The following is an 18,785-nucleotide window of genomic DNA, read 5'->3' as shown; positions in this document are numbered from 1 at the left end:
GAATGTTCTAGGTATTACTTTTGGCAAGAAAATCCACTAGAATAAAATTCCTACTTCAAAGATAGGACAAAGTAAAGCAACATAAAGATCCCGTATGAGAACACACTATTAACTGGTCATCAGCTAGGTTCATATCAAGGATAATAAGCTCTCACAGACAGGATCAAGGGGTTATTATTTGAGCAATTAAAAGCTGTCACCTAGGAAATCTGGTTAGGAAGAGCAGCTAAAAAGAGGATTTTTCTGAAGCAGAGGCTGCACTCCAGTATCACCTGGGGAGCCTTTACAACTCCTGCCCCTCAGGTGTAGCCTGGACTAATGAAATCTGAATCTCCCAGGGTGACATCGCTTTTTCTTAAAGCTCTCCGTATTCCAATAAGCAATCAACATCGAGGTCCGCTGTCCTAAAGGGATTTTTTTTTCCCTTTGTTATAAAGCAAACAGTAGACATTTAAAGGCAGCACGAATTACCCCACCCACCCCATCCCCTGTGATGAAATGGTGAAAACGAAGAAAAGCTAGAATCTGCAAGAACTGAATCCAAATCCTGACTCTGCCATTTTTCTTTGTGATCTTGGATAAGCTACTAAACTTTTCTAAGTTTCAGTGTTTTTACCTGTAAAATGGGAATAAGAGGATTGTTGTGAAAATAAGACTATCCATGCAAAACGCTAGCACCGTGCTAGGCATATAGTAAGCCCTCGAGTGAGAATGATTATTAATATGATCATTATTATTAATACACTTAGTATTATTTGGAAAGGCCAGTAACTTCTGGTACATTTGAAAGTATCATAACATTCTTCTTGCTAATCTACGTTAAGGTATTATTTCAGAAAATTATTTTAACTTTGCAGTTTAAGAAGGATATATATTGTTTTGATTTTGTTAGTTTATCTGATATACTTACATGTAGTTGGAATTTATTTCTAATATCGTACAGGGCTGCCAGGGATGCAATGGCGGAATGAAATTATTTCCAGAATTTTGACTTGAGCTGAGCTAAACTGAGATTGATTTAACGGGCAGAGCACTGGTCTGGGCTCCAGTCCCACGCTGACAGTCAGCTGTGTGCCATGGACAACCAGCCAGGCTAACCTCAGCTTCACCCTCTGTAAATGAGTCTAATTCAAGAAGCCAGAATCTAAAGATGACTAGAGATCTCATCTCCTCCAGTCTCAGCTCTCAAGAATGCAACGAGGAAATAAGTGAGCCCTTTGAGCAGCCAAAATAGATATTTCAGATGCCAAACAGTAAATCCTGTGTCTTTACCCAAAGAGAGGCCCCAGGCTCTCACGAAGAGCCTATTTACTCTACATGTTTAAAATAAGCTTAATTAGGGAATTCCCTGGTGATCCATCCAGTGGTTAGGACTCCGAGCTTTCAGTGCTGAGGGCCCAGTTCAATCCCTGGTGGGGGAACTAAGATCCCGCAAGCCGCGCCACGTGGCCAAAAAATAAATTAATTAATAAAATAAGTTTAATTATTTGGTTTCCTAGCCCACAGCAAGGGGAGGGAGGGAGCGGGAGGAAGTGGATGTGATGACACTAAGGAACCAGAGGAAGAACTCCTTAGAAAATGAATTAAGGGGAAGCAGCCTGCATAGCACAGGGAGATCAACTCCGTGCTTTGTGACCACCTAGAGGGGTGGGATAGGGAGGGTGGGAGGGAGGGAGACGCAAGAGGGAAGAGATATGGGAACATGTGTATATGTATAACTGATTCACTTTGTTATAAAGCAGAAACTAACAAACCATTGTAAAGCAATTATACTCCAATAAAGATGTTAAAAAAAAAAAAGAAAAAGAAAATGAATTAAGGTAAAGCTATTTAGAGTGGATGCAAACGCACCTTCTCACCCTGGTGAATTTCACTTGTGAATTATGCCCCAGAGCATAACCTGAGTCCTTACTGATGAGCCTGACCAGCGAGAACATTTTTTATTATGTTTAGTATACATCTAAAATATGTTGCCTGATGCCTGGTCTTCATATACAAAGTGATTTTTTAATTATGATAACTGACTTTTTATTGAAGTATTGTTGGTTTACAATATTGTGTTCAGTTTTAGATGGACAGCAAAGTGATTCAGATATAGATATATTCTTTTTCAGATTCTTTTCCATTATAGGCTGTTACAAGACGTTGAATATAGTTCCCCGTGCTGTATAGTAGAACCTTGTTGTTTATTTTATATATAATAGTGTGTATATGTTAATCCCAACCTCCTAATTTATCCCTCCCCCCAGCTCCCGCTTTCTCCTTTGGTAACTATAAACTTGTTTCTATGTCTGTGAGGCTGTTTCTGTTTTGACTTTTTAAATGTTTTTCACTGTTGTAAAATATATATAACATAAAATTTACCATTTTCAAGTGTACAATTCAGTGGCAATCAGCACATACACAGTGTTGCGCAACCATCACCACTATCCGTTTCTAGAACGTTCTTTACCATCCCAAACAGAAACTCTGTACCCATTAAACAATAACTCCCCATGCTCCCTTCCCCAGTCCCTGGCAATCTCCAGTCTACTTTCTGTCTGTGAATTTGCTAGAATCAAACAATAGTTGTCCTTCTGTGTCTGGCTTCTTTCACTTAGCATAATGTTTCCAAGGTTCATCCATGTTGTAGCATGTGTGAGAATTTCATTAATTATAATTAACTTTTAATACTTAGAGAAAATTCTTATACAATAACTCATCCCTTAACAAAAGTGAGGTGACCCTTTATAAAAAGTGAGACTCATCCTTACTCTGTAAGATGGGGGTGGTATGAAAATAATAAAGGCATGATGAGAAATTACAAGCATCTGTCCAACCCGAAGTGAAATGGAATGCTTGTTCTGAATGTTTTTGTTTTGTTAAACTAATATAAAAGAGTCCCTAATGATTCTTGTGCTTGAATCATTGACACATACACGCGCGCGCACACACACACACACACACACGCACGCACACACACGCACACGCACACACCGCAAGATAGGTCACATAAAAACCAGAGAGAAGCTGCAGCCTAAGTCTCTGGTTTCAAATGGCAAAATCACATTGAGGCAAAATTATTCCTGTTTTCTCTGAATGCTGCTTAAAGGACCTCGGGGGCGGGGGTGCAGACATGCTTGGAGGAGGCAGGGTGAGCCATTCCTTTAAACTGCACTTTAAAATATTTTGGGTTTTTTTTAAACATCTTTATTGGAGTGTAATTGCTTTACAATGGTGTGTTAGTTTCTGCTGTATAACAAAGTGAATCAGCTATACATATACAAAAATATATATATTTTTTCTTCTGAAACAAGCCTTTTTTTCTCTTTGGACCAACAAGAAACGTTACAAGTGTCGCTTCAGTTTTATCATGGGGCTTAAAGTTAAGTTGTTAACCTTTAAGTGGGAGATGAGTCAGGAGAAGACGGCCACTCCCACCACTGCAGCAGACAACAGTCAACACGGAATGGCTGAAGAGTGCTCTTCTGTCCCATTTTCCCTAAAGCAGTGGATAAATCACTCAACCCCGGGGACTGTTTACGGCCTTGTATATGGTGTTCCCAATGCAAATGCACGTAGAGAAAAGGGTGAGAGTTAATCTACTTTTGATTGGGGAAGCGTTTCTTTTCCTGTGCAAAGGCGGGAGTTAGGTGGGTGGGAAGAGAGTTAAAAAGGAACGCAGAGTTTAGGAACTTTTGTCATCTTTGAGAGGCTGTGTTGTTTAAAGGCTGTCCGTGAGACCGAGGGGAGGGGAGGGGAGGGGAGGGAGCAAAAGAGGAACACTGGGTTGGGTTACGATTCAATACAACTTTTTTGCCACTTAGAGAGCTTGAGAGATCTGCCAGGGACTCTGTTAACCCTTGCCTTCCGGGCTCTACTTCGCCCACTTAGCAGATGGATCAAGTTCACAGGAATTCACTCTGCAAACATTCAGTGCTGGGAGAGCTACAACAGAACTCCTCGTCATTGTCGACATCAGTTTTGTGAGAGAGAAGGAGCTACAAAAATTTTTTTAGAACACCAACACTGGATGTTGATTCCTCTGGCTTCCTTTATCATGGAATTATAAATGTAAATGCTCAGGGGAGCACCTGACCCAGACTGGGTGGGAAGGATCAGAGAAAGATTCCTGGAAGAATCGTGAAGGAGGCGTTAGCCAGGTTAGGACAGTAGGAGGGACAGTCTTGGCAGTAAGAATAGAATATGCAAAGACGGTGACCCATGAGAGAACAGGGGACATTCCCAAAGCTACAAGAAGCGAGTGCCTGTGTTCTGCGGGTGGTGATGGTGGAGAGGGAACAAGAAAGTGATAAAAGATGAGCCTAGGCAGGGGTGCAAGCGTTGAGGGCCCTCCCTCTGTGCCGCCACCCACAGCTGTGGGAAGTCATTGAAGGATTTTATGCAGGAGGCAGAACATCACATCTGAGCTCGAGAAGGATCACCCGGGATTCATTCGGAAAAGCTGGAGGGGGTGGGAGCCACCGTAGAGGGATTAGGTAGGATGTCCTTGCAGTAGTCCCCAGTGGACATGAGCAAGGAGACCAAGGCAGCGGTGAGGGAGAGGAGACTCAGTTTCACAAGAGCTACAGGTGGGAGAGGCAGGATTTCTGGTCCAGGTGGACAGAGCAGGTGAGAGGGCCGGGGTCTGGGAGACTTTCGAGTGTCATGGGGACGTTGAGTGCATGTGTCTCCCCTAACGATCTTCACACTCTCTCCCTGCAATGCCGCTCAAGGACTGAGTCTTCCTATGGCACTCTTACCACCCGTGGGCAGAGAAGGGTGGTGGGAGAGCTTTTTAGTATAATTTGTCAGTGTGCAGGTAGAGTTAACTTGCTTTTGAACCAAAAGAAGTTCCAATCTGGCTATCTCCCCATTCTACCGAGGAGGAACCTGGGACGCAGAAGGCCACACAGCAGCCGTTGCTACCAGCCAACGTGTGCTGGGCACCCGTGCCGGGCGCCGTAAATGAACGTTGTTGTTTAACCCCCAGAATACTGATCGGGTGGGTAGTTGTATTATCTCTACTGAACAGCTGAAGCAGTGAGTCTCAGCAAGGCCAGTAACCCACCGAAGGGCCGGCTCTCAGACCCAGGCTGCCTGCCTAGGCGGCTGGTGGATTTCCCACCACACAGCATCTGGAGCCAAGGCCTTCGGGAGGAATCTCTGTCCTGTCCCTAGTGCCATGCTCTGTCCTCAGATAAATCTGCTGTCCTGGGAAAGCAGATCTGCAGCAGATGGAAACTTCATCAATTACAAGAAAAGGCAAGTCATGTCCTTCTGTTGAGACTGTAAAACTACTGCTGTAGAAATTCATCCGACACAGACTCTCGAAAAATCGTTTATGGAAACCTCATCCTATGAGGTCCATCTCTCTCTCTCTCTCTCTCCCTCTCTCCCTCTCTCTCTCCTCTCTCTCTCTCTCTCTCTCTCTCTCTCCCCCCCTCCCTCCCTCCCTCCCTCCCCCTCCCTCTCCTCTCCCTCTCTCCCTCTCTCCCTCTCTCCTTCTCTCCCTCTCTCCCTCTCTCCCTGTCTCCCTCTCTCCCTCTCTCCCTCTCTCCCCCTCTCCCCCCTCCCTCCCTTCCTCTCTCTCTCTTTTAGTTCTAAGTAATAAGGTGCCCATAGACATTGTGCTTTTGATTTAAAAGAGGGGAAAAAATAGTTTTCCCGAAATCACACATTTTACTCTGTGGGCCCTGGAATTGGAACCAGGCCTCCAATATAACAAAAGGAAATCTTTGAATTTACCCCATTCAAGAGACCCAGTGCTCTTCAAGAAAGTCAGGTGTCTGGGGAGTGGCCCGTCATGCTGGCCCACCTGCACCCTATTTTACCCTCTGCATAGTGCTTCTTCCCACTCCCCTGGAGGTTCCCAAGCCCATGGCTGTTTCTATGTCAATAAATAACTTCTGGTTAAGACTGTGCTGTAATGAGATCAACAGCAGTATAGCCAGAGAAGCAATAAGATATGTCCTTAGGGCTGCTCATTGTTTTCGATACAATGAACGGAACCGTTTCCCCTATGCATTTCCATAGGGAAATGGATTACCTAATGCCGCCAGAGGATAATCACATTCATGCTCGTTGAAAAACTGCCCATAAAGAGATCGGTCCCTGTGTAGGTTCTTGATTTTAATATATCCAGCCTCGTTGTATTGCAATTTTCAAGTAGAATAGCTTGACCTTGAGGGTCATCATCAATGTGTGTGACTCAGTAGATGGGAAGTCGAATGATGTCTTTCAGCTTTTTCCTCTTTCTATTTAACGTTGTCCAGGTAGCCCCTGCCTTGGGGGCCTGGTTGAAACTTTTATATGTTTCAGGGTCCCAAGTAAATTAGCATAAATTGCACCTACTGTATATAGACCAATTGCTATGAGAATTACCTATATCACAGTTCCTGTCTCAATAAGAGACTAGAAAGTATTCCAACTCATTAAATAAGTCATATAGTTAATTACTGTCCCATTCATCGTTAGGTCAAGCATACACTAACTGGTCATGTGTATGTGGCAACACTGACTGTATCTGTTTTAATGGGCCATTATTTGGTGTCCTTATTTCCAGATGTCTGATGCTCTAGAATTGAGAGTCCTCAGGTGAGGTATGGTAGGTTCCTAACTCATACCTAATAAAAACCACATTTCGTCCCAAAGTCAGCAGCAGACCTCTACTCTGGTCCTGGTTTGAATGCAAGTAAGTCATGCACACCCTGTGTGACCTTGGGGAGCAATTGAACATTTCTAAGCTTCCAATAAAATGGGATTAACAATGGGACTCACCTCCTGGCGTTGCTGTGAAGATTAAGTGAGATAATGCATGTAAAGTAGTGAGCTCAGTACCTATCACCAAACCTTATACTAATAGTAATAACAATAATGATAATGATAATAATAGTAGTAGTAGTAAATAGCAGTGAGGAGGAGTTAAACCTCAGGTGATTTAATAATGTAAATTTATTTTACTGATCTTTTATTTTCCTTCCCATATACAAAAGCCCTTGGGCTTTATTTAATTTTTCATAATTACTGTGTTTAAAATTACACCAGCAGTGTGGAGATTATAATTGAGATGAATCAGTTTCTTTCTTTTTTTTTTTTTAATATTTATTTATTTATTTGGCTGCCTCAGGTCTTAGTTATGGCACGTGGGATCTTCAGTTGCGGCCTGCGAACTCTTAGTTGCAGCACGTGGGATCTAGTTCCCTGACCAGGGATCGAATCTGGGTCCCCTGCACTGGGAGCGTGGAGTCTTAGCCACTGGACCACCAGGGAAGTCTCGAGATGAATCGGTTTCTTATTTTCAGTACTTAAAGATTTGCCAGGACATAATCCCTCTGCTACCTCATCAGCCTTTTCTTCATTTTTCTTCCTGAAGGATTATAGCCACATCTAATTGTATCTGTCTGCTTCCTTACCTGGCTCAGGACCTGGAGAGTAAAAAGGGAGTATATGCTAAGTAAAGTTAACCCAGTGAGGAGGAGAACTTAACAAGAGTCAGAAAAAAGGGCTCAGGGGAGTGGTTAATAAACTTCCTTCCCTATCTTGTCAACGCCCGCTAGGACTCTGGTGCCATGCTTTACTGCAGGCAGCCTGGAAAACTCTCTGGTTGCCCATTTTGAAGATTTTAAACATATTTTATATTTATTCACATTCAGTAAGCACATAGATTATCCCAGAAATGCTTTCCTCCTTTTTTGGTAGCTAGAAATGGTGATCGGATTAAAGAGTACAGAGAAAAAAGTAATGGTAGGTTTCAAATAAGTATGGAAAGATATTTCAGTATACAGCAGCACCTCTTCATGGGTGTGTGTCCACCTCTCTTATTTTAAGAAGAGCTTTTGCATATGAGAACATTGTCGATGTAATTTGAAAACCCTAAGCACAATTTTTAAATAAATATTTAAATAAGCAATTTAACAAAGCAATAGAAAATGAAGGTTTTTTTGCTGTTCTTACAGAAGAGACGAACTTTTCTATTTGTTATAACTAAGGGTAATGGAAGAGATTCATTTCAGTGTTATATTTGTACCCAGCTTCTTAATTATTATGACATTTTTAGGTTTATTTATGTGTGTCAAATTCTTCCTCCTGATATCAATATGAAGTAAAGACAATGATTTTTATAATGGTTGTCGGAAGTGTAGTAAAAGATGGGCAACTAGTCACTGTAAGGACTTTAATATATGAATGCTAGTCCTGTTTCTTAATATCTTGCTTATATCATTAGATTACTGTTAACTACCGGTTCATAAATATTTTCTGCTTTTAGTTTTAGGTGAAAACCAAACAAATATTCCCCGATGTTTGCTTTTTCTACTCAGTACTGCAGTTTTTAACAGAACTCCTGTCCCCCACCCCCTCCCCCAAGTTTCCCTTTCTGGGACGAACTACCCGACCCTCCCCCTTTCCAGGTCCAGCTGTCCCGTCTCCTCCCCAGGGGGCACCTCCTACCCCTCCTTCTTTCAGGAGGAAGAAGTGAAACAATAGAGGGAACTGAGCTGGCACAAGTGTCATTTGTCACAGCTTAGCCAGAAGGCCATTCTCAGCATTTTTTACTGATGTCTTAGGTACTGAAACTATTATAGAAGGTAAATGAGGCTGAAACCTCCCTGTTTTTTATTATTCTTTTACTCAAATATCTCAGAGCATTAATACTGACTTCCATATATGGCCAATTAAGATCAGCCTCTATACCATCGGTTAGGAAAACTCTGAATAAGAACTGATATCATATCAGCAGCAGAAGCTGCTTTCAACTTGAAATTAATTTGGGTTTCATTCCTGTGCTTGCGTGTGTGGGTCTCTCTCCTTCTCTTTTTTCTTCCCTTTCACGCTTTCTTCCCTGTTTCTCTTCCTGCCTCATTTCCTTCCTCTTCTTTTTCTCTTCTCTTTTCCCCCTTCCCCCTTCTTTCTCTTGCCCTCCTCCATTCTCTGCAACAGTATTGGCAGAAAGGTTCGTCCTGTTGATGCTATATTGTATTTTCAGCACAGTTCTCTGTGTTGGGGGTGGAGGGAGCTACGTTATATAGACTCAGGGACAGCATTGTTCCCACAATAAGAGCTTTTGTTCCCAGCCTGATGGGGTGGCCAGAGACCCCCAGTCTCATTTCTTTGGCTATATCTTCCTCCCCCATGGATGTCAATAGAGGCAGAAAAGAGATTAACGTGAAGACTAGACTTCTGATGCTTTATGTGCAGGCTACAGCAGGAGATTTTAGTGTAAGCCCTGTTTCGTGGTTTATTTGGAAGAAAGATAAAAAGTTTCTTTCATTTGAAAATGGATTCTTCTATATTCTCACAGCCCTTTGTAAATAACACTTAAATTGTTATCCTGTGATTTGTTTCTTTCTTGTGAGCACCTAGAGGGTTGGGGGTCTTATCTTACTCATTTCTGAGCGCCCCTTCCCACAGTTCCCAGCACATAGGCCTGTGCCCACCCCTGCCCCGCCGAAATCTTTATTGTAATAATGAGGTACATTTTAATAAAGCTATTGAATGGGATACAATGTAGCCGTTATGATGAACTATGTTTACGTATAGGAGTTCTGTGTATTTACATACACTGAATGGAAAAACAAAGTTGTGAATCGAGCATAAAATCTCATGTTTTATAGATATAATTATGCCCCAGAACCTGACCCAGAAGCATGCACACTGCATCTTTATTTTTTTTTATTAATTTTTCTTGAAGTATCGTTGCTTTACAATGTTGTGTTAGTTTCTGCCGTGCAGCAAAGTGAATCAGCTATACATATACGTATACCCGCTCTTCTTTAGATTTCCTTCCCATTTAGGTCACCACAGAGCACTGAGTAGAGTTCCCTGCGCTATACAGCAGGTTCTCGTTAGTTATCTATTTTATACATAGTAGTGTATGTACGTCAGTCCCAATCTCCCAAGTCATCTCACCCCCTCTTCCCCCCACGGTAACCATAAGTTTGTTCTCTACATCTGGCACACTGCATCAACCAGAGCTACCTCTGGAAAGTGACATCTGGGCAGAGAGGGAAGGCCCTTGAGAAGGAATAGGAAACTTTTTATTTCATATGCTCTGACTTGTTAGAATTTTGTTTCCTACAGCATCAGATGAAGCTGACCAGTGTCAGCTTGGTCACATAGACGGTGCTCTCCACCCAGACTTCCCAAGAGAGTTGCTCATCTTCCTGTCCTCCACCTTTCGCCTCGTCCCTTCACCTTGGCTCTTACAGTCACCTTCTGTCTCCCTCTGTGTTCACCGTTGCCAGCTCTCCATGCATAGATGGGTGGTTGCATGCATGGAGAGATGGATGGATGGATAGATGCATGGATGGATGGACACATCGATCGATTGATCCTCCCTGATCCTCCATGTCTTCCGGTTGCTGCCCCACCACTCTCCTTCCTTTACATCCCAACGTCTCAAAATATATGCCCATCTATTACCCCACTTCCAAATCAGTCTGCAGTTCTCTCTCGTCACTGGATTTGGGACTCCATTATCCCCTGGGTTTTCCTGAGACTGTTTCTGAACAAGGTGGGAAGCACACGTCGGGCTCTGTGCTCCCACTTAGGGATATGACCTCCCATCAGTGTGGGCCAGGGTTCTGTGCTGCCCGAGGCCTCGCGGCTCTCAATCTGCCTTGCTACTCTCCTCCACAAGGGATCTTTGGTGTTCTCACTGCAACATGGGAGACTCTCTGGAGGTGGCATGACCTGCTGACCCTCCGAGGTTGCAGTTTGCTAGCGCTGAGATAGCCTGAAACCGCCTTCTCGTGGCCAGGACTGGACGTGCCCCTGGGCCCTGAAGGTGCGAGGACATTTGGGCCCCGTGCTCCTGTCACTGCTGCATAAGATGGGGCCCAGAGTTGCACAAAGGGCTCTCTCAACAGACCACTCAGTTTTTCTTCCCAAATCCTGTGCCCGGCAAACCCCTCCTTGGGGGTGTCCCACAGTCCACCTCATCTTCGCATGTCCAAGACCAAGGCGCTGTCTTTACCTGCAGACCACCACCCTCATCTCTTCAGTTCCCTCGGGGACGCGGAGGGAAAGTGCGTGAGTGGGGATGCGGGCAGGGCCCTGTGACTGTGAACCCATCGTGTCCCTCTGATGCTCCTGAAGGGCAGCCTTTGTGCAGAAGGCGACAGCTGCAAAATGAAACTCGTAATTCTTCTCCAAGCTTCTCTAACAAGAGCAGAATGAGCAACCGTGAGCCACATGAAGACCTACCATGTGGATGCGCGAGGCCAAAAGATATGCCTTGTCTCCTTTTTACCATGAACCCCCAGAGATGTCTTCAAGCGTTTGATGTGGGTGTGAGGCAGTCCAGTGCAGGTCTCAGTCAGCTGGAAAGGCCGAGAACCGCCCTGCCAAGGCCTCTGCGGGTTAGCTTTCCCTCACCAGCCACCTGGGAAAGAAACTCGGGAGGATGAAAGCTGGTGGAGACGTCTCCCCGGAGGGAGCCCCCAGCTCTCTCCAAGCTGCAGCCAACGGGACAAGGAGACGAGACGCTGGCAGTGTCCTTGCTGAGAGCCGGGAGAGCAGCACCTTCCTCCTCGGAGCTGAAGGTGAGAGAAGAGACTCCCTTCTCCTGAAAGCTGTCTGCTTTGACTGGCCCCTTTCTCCCGGTCTCCACATCTAAGTAAATACAGCTCCAGTCTGTGGAACTTGTGGAGGACTGGCTCCGGTCTTACCTGCACTGCTGTCCGGGTCTAACTGGCCTCCAAACTGGCAGTTTTATAGCTAATGTTCTATTTTCTGATGCTGGGATGATCTTTGGTCTCATGGCATCTGTCGGTGGCTGCCTCCACCTAAGAGCACAGAAGGTTCTCCGTGCTCAATCCTCTTCTGACTGTAACCTCTCTCACTTTGCAGCCCCACTCCAGGGTCTGCGTACATGCGCATGTCCTGCTTCCTCAGCCCATCTCAGCTCCTTTTATTTTATTTTATTTTGTTTTATTTTATTGGCCACGCCATGTGGCACGTGGGATCTTAGTTCCCCGACCAGGGATCAAACCCAAGCCCCCTGCACTGGAAGCGTGGAGTCTTAACCAGTGGACCACCAGGGAAGCCCCTCAGCTCCTTTTAGTGTCCTGACTGCACCCTGCATTTCGTTACCATGTGCCCCTTTACTCTTTTCAATCTTCCTGGGTGTTGTGTCTCCTAGTTTCTCTCTGTTCTAACCCCTGGTCATCCTTAAAGATTCAACTGCACCATCACCTTCTCTAGAAGACTTCTCCGTGACCTGGAATTGCCCACTTCCTCCTCTGCCTTCTCCCATGTGCTGAATATTTACCAGTCATGCTGCCTAAACACTGTAGTGTACTTATTTGTTTATACTTGTCTTTCAACTACACAGGGAACTCCTTGGGGGAAGGGATCATGTTTTATTCATTTTATTTAATTCCTAGCTTGTAAAACAGAACTTGGCATGCATTCTTATGACCTCAAAAAGAGGAGGGAAGGAGGGTTTGTATGAATAAATGTGAATGTGCTTTTTAAACTGTAAATTGACACACAAATGTAAGTTATTGTAGTATCAACAGCATCCCAATGTAATACATGAAATTTGGAGACAGGTTTTGTATATACAAATGATTACTTTCTAGTAAAGGTGGATGAGTTGGAGAAACCGAAGAAGATGCATCCTCCAAAATAAAGACCAAAAATCTTACACAGGAGTTATAACAAAGGGCTTAGAATTTGGAAGTGCTAACACAAAAACTAGACCAAAAAAAGGAAGCCAAAGAGATAGAATTTTGAAACCTGAGCAAGAGGACTTAAGAACAGGACATTTTCTTCATTTTGTTTCTACAATGTATCTTCAAGAAGGATATAGGGTAGAAAAAGTATTAAGTACCGATCTAAATAAATCTTTTCTCTTCTTGTGGTTTATCTTCATTTTCATGTTAAACAGATTACAATTTTAAACGTTATTTTAGAGGAAAAAAGGGAGACAGGCACGGGGGTATTAGCTTAATTCGTTCAGGGCATCTTAAAGAAATAAAGCGAGCTACCGAGGGCATTGAGTTTGAATTCTGTCCCAGTTCTGGAAGCATCCTTTCTCCAGCATCTCTGCTGGACTGTTGTCTAGACCAGACCTTCTCAAACTATCTGTGATGAGGGACAAGCACGCGTGTGTGTGTGTTTTCCTATTGGCCACACACTGACGCTTTTGTAAAACACCACAAAAAATGAATTACTAGAAAAACCAAATAGAAGATATCAGACATGCAAAATACAAGCCCAAATTTATCATTAGATTCAACAAATATCATTCTGTCAAAATGCTATAAAAGTTTCTACATACTTTCTCTCAAGTTCTGCACTTATCTATCTTGTAGATCAGTAACAGTTTGCAAACTGGCTCCTGTCCATTTATTATACTTCAAATAGCACCGAGTTCAACTTTACTTGGATATTTTCAATAACAGACATCACAGGAATGAAAAAGTTATCGAAAAGAGGGCACACGTGTACAAATCTTACAGTGGTGGAGGTGTTGATGAGAAAAATACTTTAGGTAAAATTTATAGTAGTATAGTAAAAATTTTTTCAAATGGTGTAACGCTGTTTTTTGTATCTCCCCCCTACCCTTCTCAAAATTGAGTGAATTCTTTGATCCTCTTGGAGAATAATTGTTTTCGGCGCAAAAGTTTTAAATTTATCTTTCATTGTTAACTGTAGGGTAACCATAGGTGCTGACATCAAGCCAATAAAATTAAAAAGCAGCGTGACAGGCTCTAATAAATTTCATTGGTGTCTTTCCTCTGTCATTTGAGCACAGAATGAACTATTATCACTGAGCTTCAAACCTCTCATTTTGGCTTCAGATAATTACAGCTGCTAATGCAGTGCATGCTACAGTAGTTTTCAGTAACTGGTTTAGGGTTAAAGTATCATATTTAAAAGACTTAGTTATGATCAGAGGGGGAACACGTTGTGGCCATATGGCTTTGATCTGTTTTCTAGAGTGGCCTGCAAAAATCTGGACTCCTAACGATCTATTTTCTCAACGATTTCAGAAAACAAGCAGCGTTTAAAATCTAGTTCCTCTACCACGGACTCTGGGGTTTTGAAACTCATTTGGAGATGGGCCATCCTCTGTTGGAAGTGGGCCATGGTTCTTTGTGTCTCACCCCAGATGAAATTCTTCAACCCCCTTAACTCAGTCTTTCCATGACATGAAGAATTTAGTATCAGGTTTCTGCAAAATGAACCAGCTTTGCATTTGAAGTGAGAAAAAGGATTCTTCCTTTTCTCCTTAAACCCCCTTGCGGCCGGCCAGGTGAGTCTGGAATGTATGCGTCATCTATGTCCCAATCTTCTCACTGCTGTTCGGTGTGGATCACGCCTGCCAATATCCTTCTGTTTCACTTTTCGATTTCGTATTCATCTATAACCTTTGTTTTACCTTCTTAATTTTGCATGTGACGTGTCCTTTTTAAATGTTGATCAAAGTATTAAACAACTATCAAATATAAGCATTCAATGCAGATAAATATTAGCCCATCTCTTTGTGCCACGTGTAATTTTATGAAACTATCAAGGAATACATTTTTTTTTTTTTTTGAGGAAGCCTAAGTTAGATTTATACTTGTTCAAAATGCACTCTTCAATTCTAGCCTTCTTTAGCATTTCTTATTTGGGCGTTATCTCTACAGCCTATACAGACCATAAGCTCCTTATGACGGTTCCGCTCATAAAAGTAAGGAGGCTGGGTCTTGCTCTTGTGGGTTTTTAATGACAATTACACTTAAACCTTGAGAGTCTAATTTCTTATTGAGATGACCACTTTCTGAAGAAGAAAAGATGTTACCACCAACCTTGTTAAAACATAAAAAGGCTTATGAACATTGGTTCCTGCATGACCATGATTTTAGCAATAAAGAACCAGAATGGTAAGTTATATGCCGCAGTCTGTGAACCATGCTACGGAGACAGTTCCTGACGAAGCCTGGCCTGTTTTTCATTTGAGGAACATGAAGGGCATGAGAGGGTGGCTGTGGCTTATTAAAAGACAAAAGCAACAATTATCTGATGGTTCTTACATTTCAGCTTCTCGTTTCACTAGTTGCGCTGAAACAGTATTGTGTTTGCGATTGGCCATCGGAATGTGGTTGAGTGCTGGGATTTTCACGGTCTGGCTGACTTTTCCCAGGGTGACTTCCCCAGTGCTGCAGATCCCTGGGTGACGTTTGGTGGAGAGCCATACTGCATTGTTCAGCCCAGGGCGGAGAACTGTATTTATTTTTGATTTTACGTTATTTCAGCTGTTTTCACTTTTTTCTTTATTGTTTTCTTGCCTCCTACAGAGTTCTCTTTTCAAGCCTGGCTGGGGGAAGGGGGACACTCAGTTATGGACTCAGCACACAGCGTGGAGAGCAGATTTCCCCTCTCTCAGCAGTTCAAATAGCTTCTAAGCCACGTCCATTTAACCCACTGTGGGTCTGAGCCCACGTTAGCTCCATGGGGAGCTGTTTCCATGTTAAAATATATAAAATCCTTTCAAGCTGACTGTGGCTTCTTTACATGGCCTATTGGATAGTATAAGTGAGTGACATGCTTATTTTATTTTAAAAAGTTTTTTTAATAATCTGGTATTTGAGGATAATTTAGTTCTAGACTTTAGCAGCTGATAGCTTTCTGACTTAAAAGGTTATGTTTAAAACAACTGTATCACATTTCAGAATTTTTTTTTTTTTGCTATACCACATGGCTTGTAGGATTTTAGTTCCATGACCAGGGATTGAACCCAGGCCATGGCAATGAAAGCGCTGCATCCTAACCACTGGACTGCCAGGGAATTCCCAAATTTCAGAATTTTTATTTCTGGTTTCCCACTGTATGAATTTTAGAGTCTCTTTTTATCACATAAATCAGTCAAGGAGACAGCAGGCAATGTTGTATGCCAAAACTCTGACTCTATCAGTAACTGTGGTCATTATGTTATGCATCTAGGGATGCACTAGTACATTTTGGGCGTAGGTATGTCCATGTACATACACTCTTTCTCCTTGCTCAAACTCCCTGTTCTATACGTAGGGAAGTATTTCATTATTAATAAAAGAGAGATTCTGCCTTCTCACGGTAGAGTTAATGAGCACATTAGTATAATAATTACTTGTAACGGATATGAGAGATTCCTCATGCATAACTAAAGACGACTTGAAAAAGGACAGGAGTGTTTAAGACATTCTTCTCATTGATTCCACAGGATTACCTTGAGTGCATCAGGGACCAAATGAAACTTCCTCTGGGGGCGGAAGAAAGATCAGCCCTTTTTGGAAACATACGGGATATCTACCACTTTAATAGGTAAGCTAATCCTCAAAAGATGGTTCTCACATAAGAACATTACGGATTTTTCTCAAATGAATGTGGCCTAAGAAAACTTACTTGAAATCCCTGATTTGACTTCATAGATTTTTGTGGCCTATCATGCTGTGAAATCTTCTACCTGGAAACATCCTTGTTTGTATATGAGTCTCACATTTATCCAAAATCCCATCCCGCTCCGTCCTCCTGGCTCAGAGAAGAGACCTATTCACCCTGACAGAGCAGAGGCATCTTTCTTCCACAATAGAACTTGAACAGGGCATCCAAAAATATACGCTGGCTTGGTCTCCAGCAACCCCACCTCCGCTGGATTTTCTGAAAGTTTTCTTCTGCCTAGGGAATGGGCAGGAGGGAGTAAACACACAATAAATACTTTAATCATAACAGATATGAATTCAGATTAATTAATAGTTAAAATTTACAATGCTTAATTTAATTCAAACGTTTATTGAGTACCTGCTGTGTAGCAGGCAGTGGGCTTAGAAAAGCATCATAGTAAACAAGGCAGACGGGGAGCCGAAGGGGATGGGGCAGGCAAATCAGTTCTTATAAGGTATTGTGGTACTTCTTGGAAGACCAGGTAGTAGGCAGGTAAAGAGCATAGACTGGTTTCCAACATCTCTGGGTTTGCATGCCCGCTGAGCCATGTATATATTCTTTGGGGAATTTTAAACAGAATACAGATGGTCCCCGACTTATGATGGTTCACCTCATGATTTGACTGACTGTACGATGGTGTGAAAGCAAGACGTGCTCGGTAGAAACTGTACTTCAGATTTTGAATTTTGATTTTTTCCCGGGCAGTGAGCCGCAGCTTCCAGTCTGGCACGCCATCACGAGGGTAAACACCAATACACTTACAACCTTTTTGTTTTTTACTTTCAATACCGTATTCAGTAAATTGCATGAGATATTCAGCACTTTGGTATGAAAGAGGCTTTGTGTTCAATGATTTTGCCCAACTGTAGGCTAATGTAAGTGTTCTGAACACGTTTAAGGTAGGCGAAGCTCAGCTTTCGTGTTTGGTAGATTAAGTGTATTTTAATGCATTTCCAAGTTATGACATTTTCAACCTACAGTGGGTTTACTGGGGCATAACCCCATCATAATTCGAGAAAGATCTGTAGAATGTACCTAACTTCCTCATTTCAAGTCTTTGCTCAAAACTTCCTCTCTCAATGATGTTAACCCGGCACCTAAGCACACACCTTACCTGCTTACTTTTTCTTTTTCTCCTGGCTTTTAGCAATTTCTAACATACTCTGTGATTGACTTTTATGTCTGTTGTTTCCTTCCTCCCCACCCCCACTCACAGAACGCTCCCTGAGGGCAGGGATCTAACAGTTTTGTTACTACCCAAGTGCCTTAAGCAGTCTGGCTCGTGGGACCCTCCAAACTTTTGTGGAATAAAGAAACAAATGGAAACAATAGGAATATCTACCTCACATGGTTATTGCGAAGCTTCGGTAAGCTGACGTACTTCATGTGCCGCACTCAATGCCAGAGTGAACAGCACAATATTAACCAGTGATGATGACATTGATTTTATTAGAGTAAAATCCCCTTGTAAAGTTCTACAATGCCCTATCATTGGGTGACTCAGCCATAGCGCAAATTATAAATCCTTCCCCTCTTTGCTCACTGAAGCTGGTGTGTGTGGGCTCCTTGAGGGTAGGATCCACATCTCCTTTGCCATCCCTAACCTCCATGTGGATCCCTAGCACCTAGCCCAAGCCTGGCCTCTGGGAGACATGTTTGAATTACATCAACTCATCCCTTAATTTTGAAAGCCTGGGATATGAAAAAGGCCAGTGTTGCAACGTCTCTTTTCATCTGACTCAGTAGACTTTGAAAACCAATTTGCACGTTCCAGGATAGTGGTTCTCAACCCAGGCTGCACACTGGAACCATCTGGGAAGGATCGTGTGTGTGGTGGTGGTGGGGGGGGGGGGTTGTTTTTTGTTTTTAATATGATGACTGCTACTCCTAGAAGTTCTGATTAGAACTTCTAGGTCTAGGGTGGGACCACGGCATCAGGATTTTGTAAAACGTCCTCAGATGTTTGTAATGTGCGGCCATGGTTGAGAAACACTGTCTAGATAAAATAAACACAATAATAAGAAAATAGAGAAAGGGCATTAAAAAATTGAAATAGGGGGAATTCCCTGGCAGTCCAGTGGTTAGGACTCCACACCCTCACTGCCAAGGGCCCGGGTTTGATCCCTGGTTGGGGAACTAAGATCCCACAAGCCACGTGGTACAGCCACAAAACAAAAAAATTGAATTTGGGGAATTTAGAGTCTGTGTGTCCATTAGTAACATGCTGGTATTAGAGCAAGCTTCCATTTAGCAGTGGCTGAGGTTAAAAATCCAGGAGCCCGAGTGGCTTTTCCGCCCAGATCCCACCAATGGCACAGTAACCCGGGAAGAGGAACGAGGCCTAGATGCTGGGAGGCCCTGGCATAAGCCTTCTGGCGGTTTGGCTGTAAGTT

General features: G+C 43.0%; 1 protein-coding gene across 13 annotated transcripts in view; it reads left to right on the top strand.

Moving 5' to 3' along the window:
• PLEKHG1 (pleckstrin homology and RhoGEF domain containing G1) overlaps positions 1–18,785 on the top strand; it is a 221,316-nt gene that overhangs the window by 147,386 nt on the left and 55,145 nt on the right. For 11 of the 13 annotated variants that reach the window (XM_027083419.1, XM_027083432.1, XM_027083400.1 and 8 more), the window contains one exon: positions 16,172–16,272. The exons of the other annotated variants lie outside the window; for them this stretch is intronic. In XM_027083419.1, coding sequence (XP_026939220.1) covers positions 16,172–16,272 — 101 coding nt within the window. The remainder of the gene's footprint in view (positions 1–16,171; positions 16,273–18,785) is intronic. 13 annotated transcript variants of the gene reach the window in all.

The sequence above is a fragment of the Aethalodelphis obliquidens genome, unplaced genomic scaffold, assembly GCF_003676395.1.
Source record: "Aethalodelphis obliquidens isolate GAN/ISIS:26980383/991018 unplaced genomic scaffold, ASM367639v1 scaffold3, whole genome shotgun sequence".
Lineage (NCBI taxonomy): Eukaryota > Metazoa > Chordata > Mammalia > Artiodactyla > Delphinidae > Aethalodelphis > Aethalodelphis obliquidens.
This window is presented reverse-complemented; position numbering and strand designations above follow the sequence as displayed.